The 22,090-nt window shown below is 31.6% G+C and overlaps 1 protein-coding gene across 1 annotated transcript; it reads left to right on the top strand.

Moving 5' to 3' along the window:
- The first annotated feature begins 43 nt into the window (after positions 1–43).
- LOC148629636 (general transcription factor IIF subunit 1-like) lies at positions 44–20,951 on the top strand. The gene is made up of 13 exons (XM_088554685.1): positions 44–177; positions 2,968–3,017; positions 3,669–3,741; positions 5,077–5,288; positions 5,636–5,806; positions 6,238–6,373; positions 7,754–7,826; positions 10,504–10,651; positions 13,457–13,608; positions 14,194–14,282; positions 15,973–16,048; positions 17,778–17,856; positions 18,227–20,951. Exons 1-13 carry the CDS (start codon positions 157–159, stop codon positions 18,444–18,446), a joined length of 1,500 nt encoding a protein of 499 aa, XP_088410811.1. The 5' UTR covers positions 44–156; the 3' UTR covers positions 18,447–20,951.
- Positions 20,952–22,090: the final 1,139 nt, after the last annotated feature.

The raw sequence follows: 22,090 nt of genomic DNA, 5'->3' as shown, positions 1-22,090 counted from the left end.
TATAGTACACAAAGTAATCTACCACAAAGGGAATATTTTAACTGATCAACTCTTCGTGGTAGCAAATACGAAACCATGGTGGGATAATAAAAGACAATAAATTTTCCCTTAAAAAAAAAAGAAGAATCACTTATAAAATATAGGTGTTTTACTAAAATGGCATCTAATCAGCCTCAGGTAAACAAAAACAAATAATTGCAGTTAATTCCCTCGTTTAATTTTTTTTCATAAAAGCATCAGTTATTTTCCTGAAATATATGGAAAACTTAATTCTTGACATGACTGTTGACTTGACAATCACTCATAATCATATTTTTCAAAATCTGTGCATGAGGAGAAATACCAAAGACCCTTTGGCCTAGGATTTTTATGTGTTGAAAAATGTTAGATAGGTTATAACCTAAAAGCTCCTTAAAAGACACAAGTTCATATCCCCTAATTTAGTAATCCCTTTTTTGGATTCATCATTCAGTGTCCGGGGCTGTTTTCTCATTTGGTGGCCTGGTGGTACCTGGAATACTCCTGAATAAATTAAAATTTCCAGATATATGTCAGAATAAAGTACATGCTTTGAATTTTTTTGGCCATCACTATTTTTGAAAAAGTTATGATTCGATTTGTGTATAATTATTGAAGCTTACAAATATTTTCCAAGACTGGTTTGGTTCTTAATTGCATTTTAAAACAAATTGTACAAAAATTGGACTGCAATGATGCTTTATGTACAATGTAAGCTCCTGAATGACAGGGCTTTTTCTGGCCATAAGAATATTGCAGCCAGTTGATAATACATCTATTTACACTCCCTTTCAGAGCACATGAAAAACATCTCTTTTTTTACTTCACATGGCCAAAAGCCACATGAACTATTGCTATCACTTGGTGTCCGTCGTCGTTGCGTTGTTTGTCGTCATCGTCCATTGTCGTTAACAATTTTTCAAAACTGCTTGACCAATTGGAACCAAACTTAGTATGAATGTTCCTTAGGGTAACCTGCATAGAACTAATGTGGGGATTTTTGATCCATTGGAAAACATGGCCGTGGTTACTAAAAATAGAACATAGGGGTCAGACAGTAGTTTTTCGCATATACAACGACTCCTTGTAAGAGTTACTGCCCTTGAAAGGGGAAAAAATGACTTTTTTTTTTTTTTTTTATAGTTTTCAGTCAATATCTTGAAAACTATGATAGATTAAAAGAAACTTTCAATTGGTGAAATGATCCTTATGATGAGTCCTACATGTACCAAAGACTTCTTCAGTCAAAATTGTTGGACAACTTCTTGCTAAATTTATTGCCTTTGAAAGGGAAAATTCAACCAGGTGAGCAATTCAGCCTTCTGATAGCTTCTTGTTTATTATGTGGTAAACTCCTATAAATCTGAAAGAAAAAGATGACTTCATTAAATATTAAATATGAGGCAGGTGAAACCCGAAATTTTTCTGAAAAAAATACATAATTTTTAATGGCTTTTTATTTGATAAAAATATTAGACATAATGTTTTGGAAAAGTTATAATATATTCCATATAAATCACTTACACACATACTCAGTAGTACTTGCCACATGCACCATCATGTATTAAGACTAACATTAACAATAGTCAATGAATGAAACGTTTCAGTCCAAGCATTGTACCTGTCCATATGTGACCTTATAATGCAAACAACTAGTGCCATATCTACCATCACTCTACTTAATTTCTTTCATTATAAATAATAATACAAGGCACTAAGTTTCACTACCGACCATTTCAACTGACATAGCATCAAGTGTACAGCAAATTATGGACAAATATTATGGGTCTAAGCTTACTATAATAGGTCACAAAAATGTAAAAAAGTCTTGTAATTGCGCAAATTAGAATCGAACTCCAGTGTTTGATTGTTTTACCACTCGCTGTTGCTCATTTCCGTGATTTTTTAACTCGCTAAGGCTCATTTGTTATGATGTTGAAATTAAATAACCAAAGTTGATATTTTGCAATATTCAACTTTTATTCGTTATGAAACCTATAAATGATGGTTACTGATATTATAACTTACTGTTAAAGATGGCAACCACTGTCTTGATGCCCTCAAATCATAGAATTGTTTTTGTTTTTTGTTTTTTTTTTTTTCAAAATGATAAGTATTAAGTGTTTCCATTCTCCTGGATTTTGATGGAGCTTTGAATCACATTATGATTTGAAAGATTTTGCTTCAGCACCCAATGTACATACGTCTGAATTTCAGTAAGTTGGTCATATACATGTATATGTCTGTTTAAGGTTACAAGGATAGGTTGGTAAGTGAAAGCATCTTATTTTTTAATCATTTTATATAGACCCTTATGGAGGATTTTGTTGCCTTAACAATACTCAACTGAAAAATGATAATTAAGTGGTATTTCATTAAAAAAATACCAATAAAATGTGTTAGGCTAGCCAGAAAATAATTGGACTGTTAGGATAACCTTAAACAGGCAAGTTTTTTTCTCTGGCCTTACTTGATACATGTACTGGAAGTGAATGTGTTCAGTCAGTCTAAAATTTAAAATTGTACACAAAACATTTACAGAAATGACAAATCCAGTATTATAGATACAATGAGAATAGGTATGGTATATATGTGAAAGAGACAAAAACTCCACAGGATGTAAATGTCAGCAAATGTTGTATGTGTATGTTCCTATTATTAGTAAGGCACTTACTCTGTACATGTATTAGTAAGGTACATGTATGCATTTACATTTCAGATAAAAAAAATCTCAAAATATATCAAATAAAAGTTAAGTTCAGAAATAGTAGCAGCTGTAGATGAAGAGTTAGTTGAAGGTTACCATAGAAACACATTAAAATCCATTTTGAAATAAATATTTTGCTACAATCCAGAAAGTTTTCTTCATGATGTTTTGAAAAATTGTAAATACAGCAACTTTTGATTTAGTTACACAGCTGATTTTAGCAGATATATTTTTTGTTTTAGGCTGGAACCTCAACCAGTTCTACACAAGAACATACAGTCAGAGTTCCTAAGTATGTACATGTTTAAAATGTTTTCGTTTGTAATAATAGAAACATTTTGTTTTTTTTATATACCCCCTGCTTGGCAAGAGTTATGCAGTGACCATGGTGTCTGCCTGTCCACCAATTTTTCATTATAGTTTCTCTGCAACTACTAATTACAGCCACTGGATATTTTGACAGGTTTCTTTAGGCATGCTTTATTTTGGGTTTTGATTTCAGACTGAAGCGACATAAACTTTCTGTTTGTCAACTTTGTTTATATTTTGACAACATGGTTTGTAAATTGATCAACATGGACATATATGCCTTACTTTTCTTGTGCAGTATTTCCCTGTTATTGTATAGCAACATAATATTTATCACAGAAATCAACCTAAAAAAAGTGTACAAGGAACTCTCATATTGAGTTTGTACAAAAATGTAACTTCAAATTAATTATGTCGCTATCATTAATAACTAAGAGGTATTTTAAATTACAATAAAAAGGTTATTGAATGAATATTTGGACATATTCCTGGTATATATTGTACTATAGCTACATTATTTTCATCAAAGCATAATGAAATATCTTGTTGCAAAATTAAAAACTATTTATAATTGAAGCCATGTATTTTGCTTCATGTTTATTTTTCATATGAAACAAGATTTATTTTTTTACAGAGATCACAGAAAAATTTATAAAATGATGAAGTTCTCATCAGGAAATGATATTGATTTTGTCAAGCTAAGTCAGGTAATAGAAATTGTTCATTTCATTTTCTTTTTTTAGATATAATTATCATTCCTGTCTTCTTTTGAAATACAAGGAATAAGTTATTAATATACAATACATGTTAACACCTGAGGCAGTGCCAGGCTTCATAATCTATGTAGTTCTCAAGTTTATTTTGCTTTTATGTGTTTATAAAAAATATTGGCACATTTTAGTTATCTCCACTGGGATCTTCATGGATCAAAATGAACACAAGGCTCACTCTCTGGTTAGACAGATTTTCATTGTGGCATGTGCCCTTTCGTGCAGAAAATAAATGCCAAAGAAAGTATAATAACTAAGGGTTGAATGAGACATATTTAATAGTACAATCTACAACATAGAAATTAACAATCAATTAATCTTTCTGTCTGTATTGTCTAACTCACTTATATCAGGGTAAAGTTTTCTCTTCCCTGTCCACTGCTCTGGAGAAATTAAAATCACTGGTAGGTGTGGTCATTTTGTTTATACCATTAAACAAGTTCTTTAATAAATTAACCACAAAAATTTAGACAGTCAAAATGTGTCGTTTTTGTCTGAATCTGTGTCATTAAACAATCTTTTAGAGCTTTGTGGAGTCGATCCACCACCCTTTCAAAAAAGTTTAGCAAATCGGATTGCTTTTCTATGCCAGATAAATGCAGAGATCATTAAGATATTGTTGTATAAATTCACAAAGATTTGTCTTCCTCCATCTCTGATTACATTGGTCTTTTTCAATTTAATTCAATGCTTGATATTTTCTATATTTAATTAAATGAAAAGTTATCAAATTTTGTTCATAAAAAAAACCACTAGAAATCATTCTGCTTATTTGAATCTTATTGATTTTGCTGACAGTGATAATCACGAATTTGACAGATCTGAGATGTGTTTATACAAGTTTCACTCCCTGACACATTAACCACCTCGGCACCAATCATATTGATTTATGACAGATATACATGTAGGTGATTAATAAGCAAGAGTAATTGGGAAATATAGTGCTGGTTTGCAATGGGCATGATGCTAAATTGAATACATGGTGCAAACCAAATGAACACATGGCACCTGTTTGAATATATGACTCAAGGAAAGTAACATATGGCACAGCACCTTTCTAAAAGAGGTCATGGAGAACCCTGCTCCAGCTTTTCAATACCAATACATACACTATATTACATACACAATATCCCCCCCAGTTTTTTAATACCCCAAAACATATACTAGTTCTCCCCAGTTTTTTTATACATAAAACTTACATAGAAAGACTTGTGCTTGTTACCGATAAATTAAACAATTAGTTACAATTTTTTTTTTCTGAAATAATTCTAGACACCTGTTAAAATGGAAAGGGAGAACAATTTCAAAGAATACAAAACCGCTAATGACATTGATCAAATGCCAAAGTTTGGTGCTGGAAGTGAGTTTGGTAGGGAGCAAAAAGAGATAGCAAGGAAAAAGAAGTATGGTATAATGATGAAAAATTACAATCCCAGTGATCAACCCTGGATTATGAAAATTGGAAAGAATAAGGAAATGAAAAGGTAAAAGTTTAATGAATTGAGGAATCTTGAAGGTCCAATGAACCTTAGATATTTGTGTTAATTAGAAATACTATTTTCTGAATTGTTTATTATCTGTGGTAGGACTTAAGCCTAAACAATACTGTGTTTATTATCTGTGGTAGGACTTAAGCCTAAACAATACTGTGTTCATTATCTGTGGTAGGACTTAAGCATAAACAATACTGTTTTAAAGGAAAATAATAATAGAAACAACATTTTGTCATAGTGAAAGTAGATGGGGAAAATCAATTGGGCATTCTTTATTTATTGAATTGTACAGATGACATGTAAGCCTAAAAATCAATTGTTATTTTGTTTCCATATAGATATAAAGGTGTCAGAGAAGGAACCATCACCGAGAATACATCTTACTATATATTTACACAATGTGCTGATGGAGCATTTGATGCCTTCCCTGTGGAAGAATGGTATAACTTCTCTCCAATGATTAGGTATAAATATCTGAACTCAGATGAAGCTGAGGAGGAATTCAGCAGGTAAGGATCTATAAAATCTATATACATATTAAGGAGGTAGACCTAGGATAAGGGACACAATTCTTACAGATCATTTGAATGTTTGTATTCAGCATTTTAGACAAATCTCATTTAAGCATCAAAGTAACTTGGATTGATTTCATTCTGTTTCAAATGAAAGCTTGATGGGCTTTGGTGAAATTGAATATGATACAAGCATATCACTGATTTCAAAAGTTATGTCCCTTAGCCTAGGTCTAAAGCCTTAAATAATAACTGACTTCCATATTGCTCTGAAAAGAATACAAATTAAATTAATGTTTTGATTGGACTAGTATAAAATGTTGATTTACTTTATCTTTGCCATAGATACATGTATGTGAAATGATCAAACATACAAAAATCCACAAGAAAACTTAATTCAGTGGTAAAATATTAAATGTGTATTTCAGGCGAGATAAAACCTTGAATTATTTCTCCATTATGGTGAGGAAGAGATGTAGGAATGATGAAGATGGCGATAAAGCTGGTGATGATGGAGAGGAAGGTGTAAAAGTGACCAAATCAAAATCAAAAGGAGAAGACTTTGTAGGTTGTCTTATCTGTTTATCTTTAATAACATTGATTAATACTGATAACAAGAGAAGTTTTGTGCAAAGACAATTGTTGCTTTTTACATTGACGAAATTTTACAAATAAGATTTCATATAGGTGTAAAAACTGTAAAAGATACTGTTACAGAAATTGTTTTACAACTTGTACCAGCTGTAAATAAAAGTGAAGGAGAATGTACTTTTAAGTTTAAACTGTAAATTGGAATACCAATTTGTCTCTTTTGTTTAATTTTGTGGGAATATAGGGTTATTTCATTTTTATTGGTGAAGATTGTCTGGAACAAATACCATATTGCTAGAGCAAGTGTAATATTATACTCTTTGGAGGATTATATTCACCAATGTAAATGCAATAATCCTTTTATTATATAGTAATGATTATTCAGATCCCCTCATACGCTTATATGTTATGCACCCCTTCACCGACCATACTTGAAGTTAAGTTAAAATATATGATATAATGAACATGGCATGTCTAAATCTGTATCACATGTGGTATGAACCCTTGACCTTTATCCCCCTGGGGGCTGGTGGTACTTGGGTTGTTATAGGAGTCACGGGTTGATACAGCATGTGATACAGATTTTGATATGTAATATTCAGTATGTATAGATACAGTGCTTTCTTTTACAAATTAATTGATATTGTACAAGATATAATAAAACACAACAAATGAACTTTAAACTCAGACACAAAATAGTAAATACTTTCAGAAAAGGTCTTCAAAAAGTGTGAACACACTTTAAAGCTTTGAACTATATGAATAAACATCTCAATTCTGATTTTCCTTCCACTTAGCTATTAATATAAAAATAATGTTTGTATCCATCCAGCAGTTTCAACAAGTGAATGAATTTTTGAAAGATTATTATCCACCCATTTTTGGTGATTAGTGTATCAGACTCAGTTTGATAACACTTCGGATCTTTTCAAAAAATAAAATAGATTCTGTCTTAGTACAAGGATAAATTGGAGGTGGTTTGGTCAGGCCTTTCTCTATTTAAACAAACAAGCAAATATTTATTACTATATAAAATCATTACTTAATATAATTATGGAATGACATATTTTTTTTTTTGGTCTATAATGAAATAACCTCAATCCCATGGTGCACACTAAATAACTTTCATAGATGGAAAAAAATATAATTCAATACTTATAATTTAATTTTAGTATCAAGATTTAAGGATTAAATCAGCCAAAAAGGTTGATGATATCAGTCTCATTACAAAATGTGTCTATGAAATGTTGGACAATTTTTTTTTTTCAATCAAAAAGCATGTTACCTTTGAAATTGAATTATTCCACAATGAAAGAAGATTCTTATAGACATAACTCTTATTTTCCTTTTCAGTTACTAACAGATATGGATGAATGGTTTGACATGTCTGATGATGAGGATGCTGATAATGAAGATGATGATGAAGGTATTATCAATTTATTTTATCCCCCAATCTTTAAAGTATTGACATTTTGAGACATGTTTCAATACTTTGATAAGGTCAGTGAATGAGGAGAAAACATATATGTAACATGTGAAATGTAAAATTATATGAATAGCATCTAAAAATAGCAGTTAATTTGTTAAAAAAATAAGAGCAAAGTTCAACTAGGAGTTTGCTATTAGTCTTCAAAGTATATTTATTTGATGGACAGTTATTATAGACTGAATTCTGTTTTGATAAAAAAAAGATACAATTCATTGTAATAACCTTGAAATCTTATATGAAAGTAACCCCTGTGTTATATTTCTGTCTAAACTAGATCATTATACTCCTGTAATAGTGATAGGGTATGTGACCATTTCTCTGTACTTTCTTCCATTATGCAGAGGGGTACCCATCTCTTTCCCATTATTCCTTCTACACTGCTGAATGGAATTTAAAGCTGCATTAGCTGCCAAATTTGTTCAGTTTTGATTCTGCTGAATTTTGCTAATTCAATGAAATAAGTTTATAGTAATGCAATCGAAGCAATAAATGTCGATAATACCTACACAATATTGTGAAAACAACATTTTTTAATCGGAGAAGATCAATAGCTCTGATTTAATAATTTTTCACCATTACTTCTGAAGATTGCCGACAGGACATTCATCTGGGTTAAAAGTACTTTAACCTTGGTAAAAAAATAACAATAAGGGCTACACAGGTAAGCATGTGTCTTGTTTTCATTTCATTTCATCTATTTCTTGATTAGTTTTTCAAATAAATAATGACCACATTTAACATGTTTAAGCCATATTATATCACAATACATAAATTTCAAAAGGATCCTTGAGTTATATTAGAAGTTTTTTCCTTTATGGCTTGAGTCCGTCAGTCTTCTTTGCCGTTGAATAAACATTTTCGCTTTGCAATCTGATTTGTTATTAAAGAAGTGACCCTTACAGCACATGCACGGATAAAGGTCATCAGAAGTCACATTCATACAAATTTATCTAGGTCGATTTTTTGTCTTGCAAGGCAATAAATATATAGATACCCATTTCATGTATTTATTGAATTTTATTTGTGGATATCAAATTAAATTATACAGGGAAAGTACAATTTAGTAGAAATAATTCAAAATTAAGGTATATTTCAACAGAAACGAAAATGACAGCTAATGCAGCTTTAAGAAAGTTCCATTTAATCTTTTTTTACATATTACCATTCTGTGTCTCCTATTTTAGAATTTAGAGTTTCATGTATTAAAATGTGGACTTTGTTGTCTATGAATATTGGGACTAGGAGAACCCATTTCTCATCCTTATCCTCCTACACCACTGAATGGAATTTGAAGAATTTTTCACAGCATCTGAATTTCATATTCTTATTGTGTGCTTCTTATTTTAAGATTTTGATCTAAATTATTGTGGAGGAAAATGTATTTTGTCATTTGCTCGCCTGGATCAAAGGTTAATGTGAGCTTATGCCAACACTTGGCATCTGTCGTCTTTTAACTTTTAAAAAAAAATCTCCTCTGGGACCACAATTTTGGTGAAGCTATTTGTTTGTCACTATCACCTTTAAATCATACAGTTTTAAAATTGTATTTGGTGTCTTCATATTCAAAACAAAATTGCTGCCATAACTACATAAAGATCAAGGGGCAAATCACTTATTTGTGCCTATACAATTTTATTTTGAAAATTTGAAGAGATAGTGTGAGTTTGAAAAAGCTTACTTCAGATGCAGAATAAAAAGATCTGCAACTTTAATTTTAGGATCAATTTTCCTTGTTAAGAGTTATTGCCCTTGAAATGCAAATTAATATCTTGAAAAACTAAAATAGATTGAAAAAAATTGTATTGATGAAATGATCTTTATGATTAGGCCTACAGAAGTTTATGTAATGTCAAAGTCATCGGATGACTCCTTAATGGAGTTTTTGCCCTTGAAAGGCAATAAATGACATTTTCTGCAGTTTTTAGCCAATATCTTAAAAACTAATCGATGAAATGATTCTCATGATTAGGCATACAAAATATAGTTTTTATGGGTCATAGTTGTAGGCCCACTATTGCTCTTGAAAAGTGAAAAATGAACCAGGAAAGCAATTTTGGCTCCTAGGAGCCTCTTGTTTATGAATATGGGGACACAGGTACTCACCTTTTTTCTGTTACTCTTCCTATACCACGGAATGGACTTTGATGAAACTTTCATAGATTCTTTATTACATATTGCAGAATCATGTTGTCTCACTGTCATAACATAATCCAGGTAGAACATGACCAGTCTAAGTTTATGGTTTTTGCACTTTTAAGATTAAAAATTACAGACTATGCATGAAATAAGCACTTTGCAAGAGTTATTGTTCTTAATTTGGTTGATTTAAATAGGAGATGAATATATGGTTTTCTATAAAAGAAAAAAAAAGAACAGATCTGTATGCAGCGAGGACCATAGTTTAATCAAAATTTGGCATATATGTAGATAAATAAATGTATGTAGGTTGGAAAAGCCTTATTTGTTAAGGTGGGGTTTTTTTTTGCAGCATGAATCACCTCTACCATTGGTCAGTATTTGAATTTCATTTGAATTAGTACTTACAACCATTAATTAGTAAAGTAGAAATGTTTGTTATTAAGTAAAATATTTTGAATCTCACTTTGTATTAAAGGTGCTAAACCTAAAAAGGGTAAAAAGTTACCAAAGAAAAACAAAAAGAAGAGAAATGCCAAACATAACTCTGACGATGAAGCTGTGGAGGAGAGTGATGAAGGAGATTATGATGACAGAGAAGTGGACTATATCTCAGACTCTGGCAGGTAATATCCATGGAGATGTGGACAATATCTCAGTTAGGTAAAATCCTTGGAGAAGTGGACTGTATCTTAGATACTCATAGGTAATATCCATAGAGATGTGGACAATATCTCAGATAGGTAATATCCATGGAGATGTGGACAATATCTCAGATAGGTAATATCCATGGAGAAGTGACTAAATCTTAGACAAGTAGTCCATAGAGTCCATGAAGAAGATAAAAACTACATTGTATTATCTCAGACTCAGTCAGGCAATATCCATGTTATCATTAAATCTGGAGGGAGGGAATGTGTCAGTGTTTGAAAGAATATTAAAGGTAAAGAAAAAACATTTCTTTGTGACATCCCAAAGTCTGGCAGGAAAGGTAATAGGTGGTTCTTCCAAACAACTTATACTCCCTACAAATAAAGTTTTGGGGTTTTTAATTCTTCATGGTTAGATTACCTTGTGTCAGAAGTTCATTTCAGGAACTTCACAGCTATTTCTGAACACTACACAAAAATATAGTCCAAATGCAATTCCTTCCATATCTTTCAATTTCTCTTTTAAAAACCAATTATTATTTTTCTGTCAATTATTCAGCTCAATGATAGTGTGTTATTTTTGCAAATAAAACTAAGATCTACTTGTGTCTTCAAATCAACTGAAAATTTTGACTCCTTTTTGGCCTTGGAAGATGTTTAGTAATAAATTTGCATTTAGGTAATTTAGTTCTTCAGTATTGTGTCAATAACTGCAGAATGAGTTAAGCATGTTCAATACAACACACTTATCAGTAAAAAAGTTAATCTATCATTAATATGTTATAAATAAACAGGAGGTGAAAAGCAGTGATTTTAACCAAGTAAATTGGTGGGAAAACTCATATTCATATAAGTGTCTAGTTTTGGAAAATCCTCTGTTCATCTTATTAAGCTGAAATTGGCTTATTTTGAGTACAATTATTATGTGGGATAAACGCTCTATTAAAATATTAAAATAGTTTTTTAATGTAAATGCAAATTAACTGAAGTGCATGTTTAAAAGTTTTGGAAAAATGTGAAATGGAACAAAATTTGTAAATGTGTGTGAAGTTGGATATTATTGAACTATTAATTACATTTTATATTTTTGAAATCAGTAGTAAAGATAACATTCAGTGTAAGAATTAAACAGTTCTAAATAATGTGGGAAATAATAATGTTTAATTACAGTTTTATTTCACATTATGCTATCTTTTGTCTGTTCACCTGTCCACATTTCTTGTGAGCACAACTCCTTACTGCACAAGGGATTTCAATGAAATTTTATAGAAAGTTGGGGGAATGATACATGTATTATGATGTGCATACTTATGGAAAAGCTCACAATATTTTTAGTTAGAATTGAAAATTAATTGAGTTAGCTTACACCTTAAATATGAGATGAGTGAAAATTAAAAGGCTCCAGAAGAAATATAAATTCATGCCACCTTTCATTTTTTTCAGTCCAGTTATATTATTCTTATTACCTTCCACTAAGTTTGAATTGTCCTAATAAACTCTCTGAAATGTCTGTGGGCCGAATTGTTAGGCATTTGTAAGCAATTTTAGGTAAGACTAGTAACTAATGTATACTACAACATGGGCTCTAATGTATTCTAATGTGTACAACATTTGCTCTAATGTATACTAATGAATACAACATGGGCTCTAATGTATTCTAATGGATACCACAAATGTGTTCTAATGTATACTACAACATGTGCTCTAATGTAAACTAATGTATACAACATGTGCTCTATTGTATACTACAACATGTGCTCTAATGTAAACTAATGTATACAACATGTGCTCTATTGTATACTACAACATGTTCTCCTATGTTGATTGTAGTCTTCGACATTGATTTCTTATCTTTTCTACTCGATGATAAACAACTTCTTCAATTTTGTCAAAGTGATTATAGTTGTCACTCATTTGAATTTAACCCAATGCGGGTCTGGGTGTGAAAAGAATAGTCCTGCAGCAGCGCTAAACTTGTAGTAAGAGGCGACTAAATAGTGCTCAGAACCCTAGCCAGGGGTATAGTGCTCTGCTCTCAGAGGAGCTGGGTTGTGGGCCCCAGGTGGTGGAATGGTGACCCCTGGCATGCTTCATGCTAGGGTCATCAGTGGTACACCATGTTGGGAAAGGTGCTACATTCATCGCACATAAAAAAAACCCTTCTGTTGTGTTCTCTCGGAGTAGGAACCATTGGGCTCCGCCTCAGGAGGCTAAATTGCCCGACACTACCCACTTCTCCCTATTTCCAGTGGCAATCAAAATTTGTGGACCCCATTATCCTTGTGTCCCATCCCATTTTTCATTTCATTATCATTTCATGTTCATCACCTGAATATAGCTGAAATAGCTGCTCGGGCGTTAAACCCCAACAATCAATCAATCATTTGAATTTAAAGATATTTTGGTTACAAATAACATGTATAAATTGACTACTTCTATTGTCACAGGCCAAGGATATCATTATTGATTTCATCCTGAGAATTGTGTCAACTGTGATGTATGACATTGTCATATGTTCAATCTTTGGTTGTGTCAGATTAACACTGAAGTATTGGTAGTTGTTATATAATATTTTGTTCAGCATAAATTGACACTTGTCTGCCTTGTAAAAAAGCTATGTTCTTTATGATATTGTCACAGCTCCTATTTTGAAAAAGAATAGCGTTTTTGATATTTATTTTGTAATACTGCTACTCACTTTATCTGTAAATAATTAATTTGTCATTCTTAACTTGTTTGATGTAGAAACTGCTGCATTATTGTAAAATTCTAAATTTGAAGCTCTTCAGAAGAAGAAGTTGCTAAGAAAGATAAATATGAGGAAAAGGGTGTGGATGAAGAACAAGGCCTCAGAAAACTTATTGATTCTGAAGAGGAGAGTGAAGAAGAAAAGAAAGAAGAAAAAGATGAAAAAGAAAGTAAAACAAAGAAAGGTACCTTACTAGTTCATATTGATTAAATTACACATCAAAATCATGAATTGACCTTGTCTTTACTACTTTCACCAAACAATGATATTTTTATGATTTTTATTTATTAGGGCCACATCACATATCACAGCTGCCCATATGTCTGTTCCAATTCCTTTCCAGGCTGTAACTGTTGTCTTGAACTTTGACTACATGCTTTGCAACTATGCCTAGACTATTTGTAATTTTTTTTTTTTTTTTAATTAATTTTTTTTTTTTTTTTTTTTTTTTTTTTTGGGTACAAGGATTTTCCAGGCGGGTAATCATCATACTATCTTATCAAATTAACATCAAATGTGATTTACAGGATCCGCAGAGATTCATTTCATGATATTTAGTTGTTAAAATGTGTGGTTTTTTTTTCTCTTTAGCCTGCATTTATGATAACGCCATACCTATGTTTCAGTGTTGAACAAAGTATATGTATGGGATTTGAATTTTGCAATACTAAGAAAATGGTGATGTACATTTGATAGTACTTCAAGAATATTTCTCATCTGAGGCAGCTAACATAGACAACTGTTTGATATTAACATCTACATTTTATAGGATCTGAAAGTGAAAGCAGTAGTTCAAGTTCTGGTGAAGATTCAGACATTGAGAAAGATGAGGGTTTAACTTCAGTTATATTTCTACAGGTATTTCTTATAATACTGCTGTAGAAAATATGCAGATTTTGGTTCAGCAATTTTGAAAATATTGTCATCTGCCAGTCAAACTTTCTTATTTATGTATTTTAAGGAGCTGTATGATTGTTTTGACAGTGTTGTATTTGTAAGGAGGAATAATTATAAAAGATATCCAAATGTACAGAAATCAATTGCAGTATATGAGAAGTAATCAATTACAAATATTGATAGGCTGGTATATCAATTCCTTTTTCTTGATTAAAAGGATAAGGACGATATTTATTCTGTATTTTGTTGAAACAATTGCAAAAAAAAAATTAAATAGTTGTATAATGGACCTTTAGTTAATGGTGTCATACTGTTGACATCATTATCATCCATAGGCATTTTGTTTACAGACAATAATTTGACTGTAAGTTAGTAGATCTCTTTGACATTGTATGACAAAGTGCTACACCTCAAAAGAACTGGCAGGAATGATTTTGAGGGTTGTGACTTGAACTGTTCAGGAACTAGGGGCTAGAAACAAGCACTTCCCCTGTTTCTAAACAATAACTTGAGTAAAAGTAAACAGATCTCTTTAAAATTGAACCACAAGGCCCCCCATCCCCATAGAAAATAGGAAGGTTTGGATTGATATTGGAATTAGGTGACAGAAAGAAGCATTTCCCTGATTTCCTGACAGTATGATTTTAGTAAAAGTGATTGGATCTTTTTTTTTAAATTGTCACAACACAGTAGGAAGACCGGAACTATTATGGAATTAGGGGCAAATTAAGGACCAGAAACAAGCATTTTCATGATGTCTGTCCAATAATTTAAGTATAAGTGAATAGATCTCATGGGTGGAAACTTCATTTTGTGCTTATTAGTTCACCGTGAGAGCTTATACCACCACTTTGTTTCTGTATTCCGTAAACTTTTCACATCTTCATAAAAACCCCTTGATCAATTTTAACCATATTTGGCAGTAAAAATGGTGTATGCAAAAGACTTTACAAAAGATCCACTTTTGGTTCATTAAACAAGATGGTCGTCAGAGGCTATTTAAGCTTCTGATAGGTCAATTTTCAAAGATCAATTCCTTTGAGACCACAGGACTGCGGCCACTCAAAGTTGCTGTATAAATCGTATGGGGAAATACATTTTGGCTTATCTCTTGGTTTTCACTTAGCCAGTGGTGACCAAACTTAGCTGAAATAATAAAAGGGACAACGAAAAGTGATAAAATTTTGGTTCTGCTTGATTAAAAAAGATGGTCTCCATAGGCTATTTAAGATTTTCAAAGAATAACTCCTCTGAAACCACAAGTGCCAATGTTTTGAAACTTGATAGGTTTAATGATCTCAAGGCCCTTTACAAACTGACTATTTTCTGTATGGATCAGGGGATGGCAGGAATGATGTAAATAATGATAATGCTCTAAACCTTTTGCTTGAATGGTCAAATAATAAGACCACATGATTTCAAATTCTCTTGGTGAGTAATACAGGCTCTCCTTAGCCTCTTGCTTTTCACTGTTTTTGAATCGTTGAACATAATTATGGGATTTTTAACTCCAAAGAAAGAGGGCTACATATGTATCATACATTTTAGCACTAACTCTTAATGAGAAAACAAAACACAAATGTAAATTTTGTACATAACTACACGCTAACATTAATTCATGAAATTCTGATTCCATATCAAATATTTTCAGAAGGGTGAAGAGAAAAGAAAATCTCCAATTCCTAGATCTCCTACTCCTAGTACAACAGATGGAGATGATAAGAAAGGTTGTGTAGAAGTTAAGACATTTTTTCTTTCAAAGTGGGGGTATGTTATGACTGGAGTGTCTCTCTGTCCTTTCAAGCGTTCTGCCATTGAACAGGCCAGACCCATCTCTTATCCGTTACTCCTCCTATACAACTGAATGGAATTGAATGAAACTTTCACAGAATCTTTATTGCATGTGCCTATTGTGCACCTCATATTTTAGATTTCAATCAAATTAGTTTGGGAATGTCACATAACAAACCATTGACTTTGTCATCAGTTAATATGGGGAAAGAGAGGGTGGGCATCTATTATTCATTACGCCACCTTTTCCACTGATTGGATTTGAATGAAATACTAATACTAGTTTTCAGCCAAATATTTTGCCAAAATTTCAACTTACTATTTCAAATTTTCTGTTTGCCTATTTTAAAGCTCAAATACTTTCTGAATACTAATATACAGAAAATACAAGCTGTTGTGTCATAATTTAGTCACAAGGAGGGCACAAAACTCAGCTTCTATACAGTTTTCATAGAATTTTTACAAAAATGAGAGGTTACGGGGTAATATTTAATCCAAAAATATGGTGCACAAGCTATGAACAACTAAATCTTTTATTAGTATGTGTGATGGTACTGAAGGTTATTTTGTAGAAATATCAAACAGTTCGACAAATGCACTCTATATTTTCTATATAAAAATGTCTCATGAAATAAGATGTTTTAACACAATGCAGCTTAATTTTCTGATTTTGCTTTATTTTCATCTGCACTGCTTTTGTTTTTAAAGAAGGCACATATTCAACAAGTAATTTATGCAATTTTCAAATTTATTTGAAATACTCTAGTTTGGGGCTGATTTTGATATTTTCTGATCATACCCCTTTTCACGGAATCTTTTTACATGTTCCCATTGTGCACCCTTTATTTTAGATTTTGAAAATAAAATGGAGAGTAAAAGGTTCATGTTACCAAATGTGGGAGTTGGGGTATCAAGTTAGTGAGCATTGATGACAGTGTTTCTATTTAAGGATGTTAGCTGACATCACTGATAGTTTTGGGTATAACTTTTCCATGACAAAAAATGTGTACTGTTCTTATTTAAGGAGATGAAATTAGCCGAATAATCAGTTGTATTGGTTATTGCCCTTTAAAATGTATCACTGCACTTTTATTCATGGATACCAATTTTCATGGACTTGGGTGAAAACACAAGCCATGAATTCTTGAATTCGTGGTTTTGGGGTTTTCGGTATACACATCAATGGGAATTCCCTTTTTGTTGGTACCAAATTTAGTGTTTGGTTTACCCACAAAAACCACAAAAATTGGTACCCCACAAACAATTGTACTCTCTCAGTACTTTGCCGAGAGTGATAGAAATCAAGGGCCCTTGTGATTAAGGTCACAATTACCACTTCCAGGTCAAATGACCATCTTGTTATGTATACCCTATAACACACTGCATTGTAGTGCATAATCTGTGTGTATCTTGATAAAAAATAGTCCAATTTAAGCTAGCCAGTGAGACCCTATTGTATAATTATCCCCCTTTGAAAAGCAATAATCGACAGACAACAATTATAATCGAGGGCCTTGGTGATTAACTGTACAGAGAATAAGTATTCCCTTCTGAAACACAGTAATCTGCTGATAATATTTTTCTCCATTAAAAGAGATTTAAATTCTTGTGTCATATTTAGGAACATTCCATATTACTTAACAGTTGAATTTGTTTATTTAACAGCTTTAAAGAGGAAGTTAGATCCTGAATCTTCATCATCAAAGAAAATGAGAACTGACAGCCCAAGTTTAGGAAGTTCTAAGTATGTAATCAAATTTTAGTTGTTTCTAAAAATCTCACTTCTTTGATTTTTCTTTAAAAAAAATATTTTGCAAACTTCTCATGGAACTTGGGTAGATATAAAGAATTTAACAGGTGACTAAACACTCCACAGCTCACAAATGAATAATGTGTTAAGTTGAACAACTGGATACAATGATACTTTTACTACATCTTAATACTCTACTGAATAGTAAACAAACTTCAGAGATAAGATATGATTTATTGTTTTTATTTTTTGTTTGTTTGTTTGTTTTTGTTTTTTTTGTCTTGTCTGCAACGAAAGGCAAGACACAGGTTTTGCTTTTATGGCAATGGTGTTCACAGTTTTTGTTTTTGTTTTTTTTTTGCAGGGAAGGCATATCGGAGAATGCCATACGACGTTACCTCATGAGGAAACCAATGACTCCCAAAGAACTGGTACAAAAATTCATGTCAAAGAAACAGAACATTCCAAAGGAGCAACAAGAACAAATGACTGCTGCTATAGCAGGCTTAGTAAGGAAAATAAATCCAGACAAGAAATATGTAAACAAAGTTATGTACTTGTCTCTAAAGCCAGATAATAGCTAGGGCTGGCTTTCAGTTATGGTTGGAAGATTTATGGAGCAATCTTAAGAGCCGAGTGAAAAGGAAATCATTAAAAGATTGTGGTATGTGTTTAGAAGTGGCACAGACAACATGGTAGGAAATGGCATGCTTGTCTATAAGCTGGAGATATTGCCAGTACTGGTATTATGCGGAAATGCATAGCATAACATTCATCAGACTGCATGTCCAGTTGTTGTCTGCAGTGATAGTATTCCTAATAATTCAGATGTTATGTACATTGTATTAATCTACCACCATTAGAAGAAGCCTCTTTGGTAAAAATGAGTACCAGTTTATGATAATGATTAGTTCAAGAATTCTTCTCTATGTTTATTACAGTAGTGCATTGTAATTCAACATTAAACATTAAACATAAAGAAAAAAACTTATTCTATACTCAGCATCAAATACTGTCTGGACCATTCAATTTTTAATTAAATATAATTGTTTATTGCTACTTAGGGATGTTTAAATCATTAAGAACAATATTCAAACATATCATAAAACAACTTGTCTGTCAAATCTGATGACATTGTAATCCGTCATCACCTTGCTTACATTGTCAATTCCACCATGATTCTGTTATTAAGACAATTTTTTGATTGGTGGTGATTTGACCAAAAATCCATTTTACTGAATGTTTGAAAATCCTACCAAATGTGTATTTTTGATTTTGTGAGAAATGACATTTTTCTCCACATACAATTTGATAACTCCATCAATCCTCAGTTTGAAGATGACAGAATTACGATATGATTTTTGCTAAGGATCTATAAAATTCATTTTAATTAAGGACATGAAGTTTGGAGTTTTAAAGTAAAAAAAGAAAAGTACAAAACAAATAATAAGGAAGACAACTCTGACTCACGAAAACAATTGAAATACCTGATGATTAAAGCTGCATTAACTGTCAAATTTGTTCAGTTTTGATTCTAATCAATTATGCTGACTCAATGAAATAAGTTTGTATTATTGCAATTGAAGCAATCAATGTCGATAATACCTACAGAATATTGTGAAAATAACGTTTCTTTAATCAGAGAAGATCGATAGCTCTGATCTAATTATTTTTCGCCATTACTTACAAAGATTGCCGACAGGACATAAACGTGGGTTCAAAATACTTCCACCTTGGTAAAAAAAAAAGTAACAATAACAGATACACAGGTAAGCACATGTTTTGTTTTCATTTCATTTCATCTATTTCTTGATTAGTTTTCAAATGAATAATGACCATATTTGAGCCACATTATATCACAATACGTAAATTTCAAAAGGATCCTTGCATTATTTTCGAACTTTTTTTTTTACAAGGTTTGAGTCCGTCGGTCTTCCTTGCCGTTGAATAACCACTTTCACTTTGCAATCAGATTTGTTACTAAAGAAGCAACCCTTACAACACATGCACAGATTAAGGTCACCAGAAGTCACATGCATACGAAGTTATCTAGGTCGATTTTTTTGTTTTGCAAGATAATAAATATATAGACACCTATTTCATGTATTTAATGCATTTTATGTGTGGATATCAAATGAAATTATACAGAAAAAGTACAAATTAGTTGAAATAATTCAAAGTTAAGGTATATTTCAACAGAAACAAAATTTACAAATTTGACAGCTAATGCAGCTTTAAATCATACATGTCTAGTATAATACATGTAAATGTTTAAAAATGTAATTCTTGCATTTATTTTTTTTTTTTAGTTCATAGTACATTATAAGTAGCAATATGTTAAGAAAGGAAATGCTTATTTTTTTTTCTTCTCTAAATATTAAAAAAAAAATGAAATATTTTGATTAAAGTTCAACATCCAAAATGTTCCATTTATTTGAGTCTTATATCATAGTACTTTTGTTTGATTTCACCTTTTTTTATATTGTTGTAAAATATGAATAATGTACTGTTATATAGATTGTAAAATTTATATTTTTTATGTTCTCAATTTATACATATTGTAAGAAGAAATTGGGAATTAAATTTTAAACAATGGTGACTTATAAATATCAAGCCCTGATATGAACATGAATCACACTGAATTGAAAATTCTTTTTTGATGGTGAATTTGCTTGTTGGTTCATATTAATGTCAATTAAGAACTGGGAGACATAGATACCTCTGTCAGATCCTTTTACAGGTACTAATTTTAAAAGACCACAAATAATTTGTGGTCATATATTGGTAAGGCACTGTTGTCCTTAGATTCTTGCTTTTTGTGCAATAGCTTTAGTTATGGTTGACCAATTGTAATGAAATTTTAATATGAATTTAACAACTGTTAAAGGAAGGTTCCTAATTAATTTTGAGTTCGTTGCCACTACAATTTTAGAATAAGGGACCAAAAAATGTAAAAATAGGTATTTTGTTAAAACCCACATAGAATGTTTGTTTTTCTTCCGATATAGATAATTCCTGTGAGCTATTGCCATGACTTGGTGCCAGCGTCATCTTTTAAAACAATATTTCAAAACTCTCTTCCTCTGACACTACTTAACTAATTAGAACCAAATTTAGTATAAATTTTCCTTGGGGTATCCTGCATAGGATTGATGTTGGGATTTTTGATCTGTCAAAAAACCTGACTGCTGTTACCTAAAAATAGAACATAAGGGTTAAGATAGAAGTTTTTTGCATATACCTCCAAAGCCGCTAAGTTTAACCGAATTCTGACTCAGGTAAAAGTGTTCAGTATGATTAGATCTATCAGTAGTCAAATTTTCATTTTAATCTGTTAAGCTGTGTTGGAATTATTGCCTTTTTTCGACTTTTTTTTTCCTCTTTTTAATGTTTTTTCTTTCAAAAATCTTGCCTCTGACATTACTTGACCAATTTGAATCAAATTTGGTATGGATGTTCCTTAGGGTATTATGCATCAAACAGATGTAGGGATTTTTGATCCATTGAAAAATTTTGACAGCGTAAAAGTATTCTGCATGATAAGATCTACCTCTGGATAAATTTTCGTTTTAATCTGTTAAGCCACGTTTTAGTTATTGCCCTTTTTTGACAATTCAAAGTTATTTCTTCCAAATGTCTTTGAACCAAACTTGGTATGAATGTTCCTTAGGGTGTTCTGAATAAATCTGGTGTTAGGATTTTTTATCTGTTGAAAAACACTGTTATTAAACAAGAGATTTTCAAGAGCCTGAACTGCTCACTTGGTTTAATAGCTTAAAAAGTTGAATACATGCAAAACCTTAATATGTTCAAACACATTTGACCAATTTTGCTCAGATGATATTTGTCATGATACTGAAAATTTACACATTAATTCATGATTTTACTCATGTTTACTGAATACCAAGCTAAAAGTGCAAAAATAAAATCATTAAAAAATGCAACAAACATATTTTCCCCAAATTTGCTCCAATCATAAATCTTTACATTCCTTTACATTTATATTTTTAAATTTACATCAATAATCAATCTGCTATTTTTCCCCAAAAAATTCAACTTTTTAGCTCACCTAGCCGAAGGCCAGGTGAGCTATTGCAATCACTTGGCGTCCGTTGTTGTCATTAACAATTTTTCAAAATTCTTCTCCTCTGACACTAATCAACCAATTGAAACCAAACTTGGTATGAATGTTCCCTAGGGTTTCCTGCATAGAACTGATGTAGAGATT

This window comes from Perna viridis, chromosome 1 (genome assembly GCF_037379345.1).
Source record: "Perna viridis isolate PV_CMFRI_1.1 ecotype Kerala chromosome 1, ASM3737934v1, whole genome shotgun sequence".
NCBI lineage: Eukaryota > Metazoa > Mollusca > Bivalvia > Mytilida > Mytilidae > Perna > Perna viridis.
The sequence above is the reverse complement of the archived record's forward strand: the minus strand, read 5'-3'. Positions and strand labels throughout refer to the sequence as shown.